The 11237-nt window shown below is 42.8% G+C and overlaps 1 protein-coding gene across 1 annotated transcript in view; it reads right to left on the bottom strand.

Moving 5' to 3' along the window:
* Positions 1-205: 205 nt before the first annotated feature.
* Positions 206-11237, bottom strand: part of LOC126152281 (clumping factor A-like) — a 32211-nt gene continuing 21179 nt past the window's right edge. Inside the window, exon 2 of the mRNA XM_049915997.1 lies at positions 206-1959. Coding sequence (XP_049771954.1) covers positions 206-1959 — 1754 coding nt within the window. The remainder of the gene's footprint in view (positions 1960-11237) is intronic.

Raw genomic sequence — 11237 nt, 5'->3', positions numbered from 1 at the left:
GCTTGCACGGCGCGTTTCAGGAAATAATTCCCTGTATGAAGTGCCTTTATGGTGTACTATGGCATCTCAAGCACAATGTTTACGATGTGCGAGCTGCTGGATTATTCTGATGAATTTACTATAATGTAAAGATTCAAGTTGTATAATTACTGATGTCTTACCCTCTACATACTGGAGAATTTCTTTGTTTTACTTACTGTTTTATTTATTGTTCTACAGTTTTTACACCACTGATCCATATATTTCGGGAGATCCATATTTTTTGGAGGTCCATATTTTTCGCGAGATCCATATCTTTCGCGAGATTGATATCTTTCGTGAGGTCGATATCTTTCGCGGGGTCGGTATCTTTCGCGGGGTCGGTATCTTTCGCGGGGTCGGTATCTTTCGCGGGGTCGGTATCTTTCGCGGGGTCGGTATCTTTCGCGGGGTCGGTATCTTTCGCGGGGTCGGTATCTTTCGCGGGGTCGGTATCTTTCGCGGGGTCGGTATCTTTCGCGGGGTCGGTATCTTTCGCGGGGTCGGTATCTTTCGCGGGGTCGGTATCTTTCGCGGGGTCGGTATCTTTCGCGGGGTCGGTATCTTTCGCGGGGTCGGTATCTTTCGCGGGGTCGGTATCTTTCGCGGGGTCGGTATCTTTCGCGGGGTCGGTATCTTTCGCGGGGTCGGTATCTTTCGCGGGGTCGGTATCTTTCGCGGGGTCGGTATCTTTCGCGGGGTCGGTATCTTTCGCGGGGTCGGTATCTTTCGCGGGGTCGGTATCTTTCGCGGGGTCGGTATCTTTCGCGGGGTCGGTATCTTTCGCGGGGTCGGTATCTTTCGCGGGGTCGGTATCTTTCGCGGGGTCGGTATCTTTCGCGGGGTCGGTATCTTTCGCGGGGTCGGTATCTTTCGCGGGGTCGGTATCTTTCGCGGGGTCGGTATCTTTCGCGGGGTCGGTATCTTTCGCGGGGTCGGTATCTTTCGCGGGGTCGGTATCTTTCGCGGGGTCGGTATCTTTCGCGGGGTCGGTATCTTTCGCGGGGTCGGTATCTTTCGCGGGGTCGGTATCTTTCGCGGGGTCGGTATCTTTCGCGGGGTCGGTATCTTTCGCGGGGTCGGTATCTTTCGCGGGGTCGGTATCTTTCGCGGGGTCGGTATCTTTCGCGGGGTCGGTATCTTTCGCGGGGTCGGTATCTTTCGCGGGGTCGGTATCTTTCGCGGGGTCGGTATCTTTCGCGGGGTCGGTATCTTTCGCGGGGTCGGTATCTTTCGCGGGGTCGGTATCTTTCGCGGGGTCGGTATCTTTCGCGGGGTCGGTATCTTTCGCGGGGTCGGTATCTTTCGCGGGGTCGGTATCTTTCGCGGGGTCGGTATCTTTCGCGGGGTCGGTATCTTTCGCGGGGTCGGTATCTTTCGCGGGGTCGGTATCTTTCGCGGGGTCGGTATCTTTCGCGGGGTCGGTATCTTTCGCGGGGTCGGTATCTTTCGCGGGGTCGGTATCTTTCGCGGGGTCGGTATCTTTCGCGGGGTCGGTATCTTTCGCGGGGTCGGTATCTTTCGCGGGGTCGGTATCTTTCGCGGGGTCGGTATCTTTCGCGGGGTCGGTATCTTTCGCGGGGTCGGTATCTTTCGCGGGGTCGGTATCTTTCGCGGGGTCGGTATCTTTCGCGGGGTCGGTATCTTTCGCGGGGTCGGTATCTTTCGCGGGGTCGGTATCTTTCGCGGGGTCGGTATCTTTCGCGGGGTCGGTATCTGTCGCGGGGTCGGTATCTGTCGCGGGGTCGGTATCTGTCGCGGGGTCGGTATCTGTCGCGGGGTCGGTATCTGTCGCGGGGTCGGTATCTGTCGCGGGGTCGGTATCTGTCGCGGGGTCGGTATCTGTCGCGGGGTCGGTATCTGTCGCGGGGTCGGTATCTGTCGCGGGGTCGGTATCTGTCGCGGGGTCGGTATCTGTCGCGGGGTCGGTATCTGTCGCGTCTTTCGGGGTATCAATTTTTATTTTCGAGGTACTCGATTTTCTTTTTGGCAGGATCGATTTTTTTTTTCGAGGGGTCGGTTTTTCTTCTAGGGATAGATATTCTTTGAGACTAGTATATGTTTCGTGAGATCGATATTGCTCGTGAGAGTACTGTTGTTCTAGGGATCGATACCCTTAGAGACATCGATTTTGTTGTGGACTTCTGCACTTTTTGAGTGATCGATATTTTCGTGTGATTGATATTTCCGTGTGGACGACATATTTCAGGAGCACATTTTTCAAGCCGTACATACATTTCAGAGGGTCGATATTTTTCGAGAGGTGGATATTTTTCATTAGGTTGATATTTTTCGAGAGGACGATCTTAGTACCAGCTGATAAACGTTAGCTTACTCCAGATAAAGTCTAGTAATGTGATGTTCTGGCAATACGTTGGTACGAAAACAATGTCAAAAACTTGACGTTTTCTTACGTTTTTAGTCCAAATTATTACTTCTCGTGTTTTCTCGTGTAATGTGGTTGCTACACCTTGTCTCATGCAAAATCTTGAGGTCCTAGGTCAACTGCAATCCACTTCAACGTCTCACAGCTATAACATGACCTGTAATATGGATTGCTTGTCGTTTGCATTAACTTAGAACCTTCCATATTCTCAGAATCGAGAAACTGGAAACCTCAGTACACTACACACAAGAGATAGTTATTTTTCGAGAGGTCGATATTTATCGACAAGTCGCATTTTTCGAAGGTCGTTATTTCCCGAGATGTTATTTTTCGAGTGATAGTTATTTTTCGAGAGGTAGTTATTTTTCGAGAGGTAGTTATTTTTCGAGAGGTAGTTATTTTTCGAGAGGTAGTTATTTTTCGAGAGGTAGTTATTTTTCGAGAGGTAGTTATTTTTCGAGAGGTAGTTATTTTTCGAGAGGTAGTTATTTTTCGAGAGGTAGTTATTTTTCGAGAGGTAGTTATTTTTCGAGAGGTAGTTATTTTTCGAGAGGTAGTTATTTTTCGAGAGGTAGTTATTTTTCGAGAGGTAGTTATTTTTCGAGAGGTAGTTATTTTTCGAGAGGTAGTTATTTTTCGAGAGGTAGTTATTTTTCGAGAGGTAGTTATTTTTCGAGAGGTAGTTATTTTTCGAGAGGTAGTTATTTTTCGAGAGGTAGTTATTTTTCGAGAGGTAGTTATTTTTCGAGAGGTAGTTATTTTTCGAGAGGTAGTTATTTTTCGAGAGGTAGTTATTTTTCGAGAGGTAGTTATTTTTCGAGAGGTAGTTATTTTTCGAGAGGTAGTTATTTTTCGAGAGGTAGTTATTTTTCGAGAGGTAGTTATTTTTCGAGAGGTAGTTAATTTTCGAGAGGTAGTTAATTTTCGAGAGGTAGTTAATTTTCGAGAGGTAGTTATTTTTCGAGAGGTAGTTATTTTTCGAGAGGTAGTTATTTTTCGAGAGGTAGTTATTTTTCGAGAGGTAGTTATTTTTCGAGAGGTAGTTATTTTTCGAGAGGTAGTTATTTTTCGAGAGGTAGTTATTTTTCGAGAGGTAGTTATTTTTCGAGAGGTAGTTATTTTTCGAGAGGTAGTTATTTTTCGAGAGGTAGTTATTTTTCGAGAGGTAGTTATTTTTCGAGAGGTAGTTATTTTTCGAGAGGTAGTTATTTTTCGAGAGGTAGTTATTTTTCGAGAGGTAGTTATTTTTCGAGAGGTAGTTATTTTTCGAGAGGTAGTTATTTTTCGAGAGGTAGTTATTTTTCGAGAGGTAGTTATTTTTCGAGAGGTAGTTATTTTTCGAGAGGTAGTTATTTTTCGAGAGGTAGTTATTTTTCGAGAGGTAGTTATTTTTCGAGAGGTAGTTATTTTTCGAGAGGTAGTTATTTTTCGAGAGGTAGTTATTTTTCGAGAGGTAGTTATTTTTCGAGAGGTAGTTATTTTTCGAGAGGTAGTTATTTTTCGAGAGGTAGTTATTTTTCGAGAGGTAGTTATTTTTTGAGAGGTAGTTATTTTTTGAGAGGTAGTTATTTTTTGAGAGGTAGTTATTTTTTGAGAGGTAGTTATTTTTTGAGAGGTAGTTATTTTTTGAGAGGTAGTTATTTTCTGGGAGGTCATTGTTGTCCTAAGGGTCGATATAGTCTGTGAGGTCGATATAATCCAAGAGTTAGATATAATACGGGAGTTAGATATAATACGGGAGTTAGATATAATACGGGAGTTAGATATAATACGGGAGTTAGATATAATACGGGAGTTAGATATAATACGGGAGTTAGATATAATACGGGAGTTAGATATAATACGGGAGTTAGATATAATACGGGAGTTAGATATAATACGGGAGTTAGATATAATACGGGAGTTAGATATAATACGGGAGTTAGATATAATACGGGAGTTAGATATAATACGGGAGTTAGATATAATACGGGAGTTAGATATAATACGGGAGTTAGATATAATACGGGAGTTAGATATAATACGGGAGTTAGATATAATACGGGAGTTAGATATAATACGGGAGTTAGATATAATACGGGAGTTAGATATAATACGGGAGTTAGATATAATACGGGAGTTAGATATAATACGGGAGTTAGATATAATACGGGAGTTAGATATAATACGGGAGTTAGATATAATACGGGAGTTAGATATAATACGGGAGTTAGATATAATACGGGAGTTAGATATAATACGGGAGTTAGATATAATACGGGAGTTAGATATAATACGGGAGTTAGATATAATACGGGAGTTAGATATAATACGGGAGTTAGATATAATACGGGAGTTAGATATAATACGGGAGTTAGATATAATACGGGAGTTAGATATAATACGGGAGTTAGATATAATACGGGAGTTAGATATAATACGGGAGTTAGATATAATACGGGAGTTAGATATAATACGGGAGTTAGATATAATACGGGAGTTAGATATAATACGGGAGTTAGATATAATACGGGAGTTAGATATAATACGGGAGTTAGATATAATACGGGAGTTAGATATAATACGGGAGTTAGATATAATACGGGAGTTAGATATAATACGGGAGTTAGATATAATACGGGAGTTAGATATAATACGGGAGTTAGATATAATACGGGAGTTAGATATAATACGGGAGTTAGATATAATACGGGAGTTAGATATAATACGGGAGTTAGATATAATACGGGAGTTAGATATAATACGGGAGTTAGATATAATACGGGAGTTAGATATAATCCGGGAGGTCGTTATAGACCGAGTGTCCAATATAATCCGAGGGGCGGTAGTTTTCCGAGAGAGGCAGATACATGTCTTTTCGAGAGGTCGATAATTGTACTCTTCAGAAGGAGTCACTCAATAGGACATTGAACTACGTAGATCTGACGGTATCTGTAGTAGATAATCACATAGAATATGACATCTTTAGGAAATGTACGTTTTCGGATAATATTATATACCTGCTGATTCGACGCACCCTTAGCGTATAATACGGCATTTTTTCATTATAGCTTACATGGAGCGATGTCAGTTCCTTTATCTGTGGAAGCCTTGGAACACGAACTGGTAACTGTTGAAACAATACCCCGAAATTACGGATATGAGCCCGAAATTGTGAGACGGCTCTATAACAAGAAAGTAAACAATAACAGAATGATGACAGCTTCTACGTTAGGCACCGCACCTGATGTTGCTCCATCTGCCATAATACCTATTCCTTTTATAGGCAAAGTTTTGTATAAAATCGGGTGTCATTTGAAAAACCAGGGATTTAGGATAGTTTTTCCACTAATAATAGTCTTCAGGAGAATGTGATTCATAGTCTAAAAAAGCCTAAAGATAAATCGTCATTATCCAGAGTATACAAGATCACACGTGGCGAATGTCTGAAATTTATATTGGCCAAACAGGAAGAGCCTTATTAACAAGATACAAGGAGCATATTCCGACCAAAACTGGAGACTGCACACGTGGTTCGACATTTGCCGAACATTTAGTGCAATGGGCTCATGTACCCAACCCCCCCACCCCCACCTACAATACTCAGCTCTTGCATAGTGAAGTAAAAGGTGCAAAGTTAGACATTTTAGAGGAAGTGCAAATTTTTAAACATTTACTACATGACAAAAACAACCTTCTTAACGACCAGCTGCAGCTGCGAAGTAGAAGCCTCTTTGAAGGTTTACAACCATTATTTCATCTCCTATAATGTTAATGCGGTGTTAGCTTTACAATTGCCGACATATGTCCATACTCTCGTAGGTTGGAGAGCTTTGGTATATTACTTTGACACGATCTAAATTTTTGGACCCCTCCATGAAGTTGTCTATTAGTTATATGGGAATATTCAATTACCTAATTAATATTTCATTATTATTTAGGGTAACAGGGTAAATGGTTAATAATTGGGCGTATTGAACACCTTGAATATGCACACAGATGGTCAACCGATATTCAGTATACACGTTCTAGAGTTAACAACGGTTCCAACACTTGATTTAAATAGTGGATAATAACTTCATTGGCCAATAGCATGTACGTGTAGTAACCGCAATAACGATCTCAAAGTCACTACCCCTTTACAGAATATAGGTGGTATCACATAATCCTTCAGTATGACAGATTGTGGTCAATACTGTGTGTATACGACAGCAGTGATACCATCACCTAGTCAAACACAACTTTTTATTAACTTAATTAATGGCAGTCATATCCATATAATTAGCATGAGACGGTACGTTTGAAAGTGTCCTTGGAGCGTTGCTCGCCAAATCACATAATTTAGCCATTTTCCGTCATCCTCCCATAATTTAGATTAGTTATTTAAGTACATATTGACCTATGTCAGTCAATTATTTTTACGTGTGTTGACTGGAACGAAGTTCGCCATGTCACACTTGCAATTTTTGTATAATTGACCTATGTCGATCAATAGTTTTTAAGTGTGTTGCCTGGATCGATGTTCGCCAAGCCACACATTAGCGTTAAGCATATTTCCGCTGTCATTCCCTATGTTCAATGACGGTGGTCACCAGGCCCAAATTACGATGGCAGTGGTCCACACGCAGTTTTTACAGTATGTGTGTGGATCACCTCCATGGAGGCAAATTGAGTACCCCATTGCCGCCACATTTCCCCTACTTTAGTGTTTTCTGCAACTCATAACCATGTAAGTAGGATGTTTAGGTTTTTATGTTAGTAATGCCACATCGAGCTCTGTATGAAAATCACTGACTGTGCTGGGTGCAGTCTGTGGCTGATTTGCATTGTTGGAATATTTGCTATTGTAGTGTTCGGAAGTTGGATGTGAACAGCGCGTAGCGTTGCACAGTTGAAGGTGTTCCGCCTACAATGGTGGATATGGGAAGAGAGATCTGAACGTGTGTCCATCAGTAAAACAAAATTTGTATGACTGGATGTTATGAATTGAGATATATATAATGACTTTTGAACACTATTAAGGTAAATACATTGCTTGTTCTCTATCAAAATCTTTCATTTGCTAAATATGCCTATAAGTAGTTAGTGCCTTCAGTAGTAGGTTATTGCTAGTCAGTGACATTCTTTTGTTGGGATTATTGAAAGTCAAATTGCGTTGTACTAAAAGAGTGGAATAAGTAGAGAAAGAAATGTCTGGGTATGTTCAGTTTTGCTCAGCTGTTTGAAAATCAAATAACATCAGAGATTTACCAGGACAGTAATTCATAAATTTTACTAGGGGAATGTTTTATATGGCGACCCTGCCAGGATACCTCACTGGATTCTTCAGATTTTTTCTTGTAGTTTGTGTAATTAGTGTAGCTATGGTTTATTGTTATTATTAGTGTTCCTTTGTAGTTGTAGGTTTTTATTGTTGTACAGTGAAACAGTTGTATCATGCATGTAGATTTGCACCGAGTATTTGTCAGCTGTGCTAGCAATTAATTAGATATTATTTTCAGTGCAATGTTAATGTGTTTACTTGGTTTTGCTCTTCAAATTGTGTTTTCCTTGTTATCGTGTGAAATACGCGATAATTATGGTTAGTGAAAAACGTAATACTAGGTTCCAAAGTAAACTGAAAAATGACAGTGAAGACGAGAGTAGTGTGTTAGCGCCACCACATAGTGAATTAACTGATGTTCAACATAGTAATTTGGTAATTTTGGATATGGAAATGGATCAGGCAATAAACAATTGTGTAGACAGTTAAACAGCTAGTGAACAGGGTAGTATCTTCGATCGATCAGTCGGCAATATCTGGTCTCAGGAATCCGAAATGACAGGACAAAATCTGGCGAATACTGTAGATTCAGGTTTTGCATCATTACCCTTTTCTCGTTCAAGTCAAAATACGTTTTCTGCTTTTCAAAATGCCAATGTTGTCGGTTCAAATTCGTTGCCGAATAGCACTGAGGAACATGTTCCAGTTCCCAGTGAATTGTTATTACAATTAATGCAACAAATGGGACAAAAGCTTCCAGAGTTAGACACAATGCCTGAACAAACACGCAAAGGTTTAACTACTGAGTTACATAACATCCAATCTAAATGTCAAAAAGTCTGTAATGATGCATAAACACAAATTTGTGAGCATTTACATCCTACTTTTTCGCGCCATGAAAATTCATTACAGAATCACGAAGCAGCCATAAAAGAACTGCAAAGTATTCTTCATGAAAATCACAAAACTTTACAAGCTAAAATTGACTCAGTTGCATCTACTGATTCGGTTACGCAACCTGCAAATACTCAGGAAAAATTAAAGGACACAGTAGATACGTTATGACACAAATAGATACTCTAAAACTTAGTTCAGAAAAACACATAGAGGAATTCAGCACATTATCGGAAAAAGTAGTAGAACTTTCAGATCAGCTAAATAATATATCTACGAAGGAAGATGATGATCTGAATGACACAAGACCGGTAACCTTCACTGACACAGAAGAGTATGAACAAATTATGAATTTTCAACAAAATCAGAATCAAATCAATACACAGCACAAAAGAGAAATCCAGGAAGTACAAGATCAGTTGACACAGGTAATACAAGAATTACATATTTCAGAGGAGACTCGCTCTCCAACATAGGAAGAGGGACACAGAAATACGGAACAGTCACAAAATAACAACACAGGGCATTTCGAAAATTATGAAGAAATTGGCAAGGTACAACGAATTTTGAGATGGCACCGCCGAAACGACGTAACAGTAACCGATATGCGACTCGCCAACACGATGATTTTGACTATAAGCTGTTTATTACTACATGTAAACGTTTAAGAATTCCGGCAACGATATTCATCCACAAGCATGGCTTGATCAATTCTCTCATTGTTTTCCTCCCAACTGGTCATTGGAGCACAGATTAGAATTTCTGTGTGGCCACTTAGAGAATGAACCAGCTGAAAGAGTGCGATCGGTCATTCACAATTGTCACAGTGAAGGAAAATTTTATCATGCCTTCCTCTCAGCATATTGGTCTCAAGCTACACAAGACCAATTAAAACATAGCATCACAGTGATGAAACCCCCCCAGGGGGTCCACAACTCTTTTGTGGATACGTGCGTAGCGAGCACGGGACCCCGAGCTAATGTGGCCTTCCTTCCTTTCCGGGCTGCATACCTTCCCATTCCGCATCCTTCCCCATCCCTATCTTCGCCCCTCCCCCCCTCACCTCTGGCTCTTTCCTTCTCTTTCTCCCCATCTGGGAGTATGGTTTGTGCCTACGTCCGGAGACGGACGCTCGTAAATGTACTGCATTCCTTGCCTTCCTTGCTTTTATGTCTTCTTCCTTCCTTTGTCCTTCTCTGTCTTCTTCCTTCATTTGTCCTCTTTTCCTTACCTCTTCTCTTTCTCTTTTCTCCGCTGCGGCGTTTGAGACCTCTCTTCCTTCCTTTCCCTTTCTCTTTCTTCCTCCCTGTGCGTGTCTGAAGGCCGACCCACGCCCTTCGTGCGTAGCCGGTGACGGGGTAACGCGTAATTCCCCGCCCCGGGTAGACAGGTAGGACACGTACGTACCCCCTGGTAACGGCCAGGCCCAGGGAGGGGTGATTACCCGAGCTGATACCTTCCGAAACTGCCGATTGGTCCCTCCGTCCGTTTGTCGGGAGGTGTGACCTGAGGTGTGAACAATCACCTAAGGCGGGAGTGCCCTCAGAGAGGGCCCCCACAAGGGAGGAGCGCGCCATCGGAGACGCCGGTAATCATGGGGGATTCTTCCGCAATGGTTTCCTCACCTTCCACTAAGTCTGCTCACAAACGTAAGTATACTGAGTCTCAGCCACAGACGATTCTTCCATCGTTGCCACAGTTCCTTGTTGTTTCTCGGTCTGATGAAGGTCACGACTTCTCCACGGTCAACCCTTTCATTATTCAGAAAGGAGTCGACGCAATAGCAGGTCCTGTAAAGTCTTGTTCCAGATTACGGAATGGCACCCTGTTGTTAGAAACACACAGTGCCCTCCAGGCACAAAAATTGCTGCGTACTTCTCTGCTCCACACCTTCCCTGTCCGGGTGGAACCGCACTGTACCTTGAATTCCTCACGTGGAGTCGTTTATACACGCTCCCTCGATGGATTGTCTGATGAAGAAATTCAGCACTATCTGTCTGACCAGGGCGTAACGGCAGTTCATAGAGTAATGAAACGGGTTGACACGAACATCATTCCAACCCGCACTGTCTTCTTGACATTTGACACAGTTCAACTCCCATCGAAAATCAAAGCAGGCTATGAGATAATTTCCGTTCGCCCTTACGTCCCAAACCCTACGCGTTGCTATCGATGTCAGCGGTTCAATCACACCAGCCAGTCCTGTTCCAATCCAGCCAAATGTGTTACGTGTGGCAAGGATGCCCATGAGGGTGCTTGTCCACCTCCATCCCCTCGCTGCATCAACTGTATGGGTGACCACGCTGCTTCCTCTCGAGATTGCCCCGTTTTTAAGGATGAGAAGCTCATCCAGGAAATAAGGGTGAAGGAAAAGGTGTCGACCTTTGCTGCTCGAAAATTATTCGCCAGTCGCAAGCCCACCGTGCCTCAGACAGGAAACTACAGCACTGTCCTTGCTTCTCCTCGGCCAACAAAGGAGGCGGCCACGCAGACTTGCGACCTCACCTTTAGTACCACGGTCGTCAGATCGGCCAGCGCAAAGATCGCTCGTTCAACCTCACCACTTTCGCCTGCCCACTCTATGGCTCACCCTTCGTCGGGTTCTGCTACATCTCGAGCCCAAAAGTCGGACGCCAAGTCTTCGAAAAAAGAGCATACTCGTGAAGAGTTTTTACGTACTGCAGCATCACAACCATC

This window comes from Schistocerca cancellata, chromosome 2, assembly GCF_023864275.1.
Source record: "Schistocerca cancellata isolate TAMUIC-IGC-003103 chromosome 2, iqSchCanc2.1, whole genome shotgun sequence".
Lineage (NCBI taxonomy): Eukaryota > Metazoa > Arthropoda > Insecta > Orthoptera > Acrididae > Schistocerca > Schistocerca cancellata.
The sequence above is the reverse complement of the archived record's forward strand: the minus strand, read 5'-3'. Positions and strand labels throughout refer to the sequence as shown.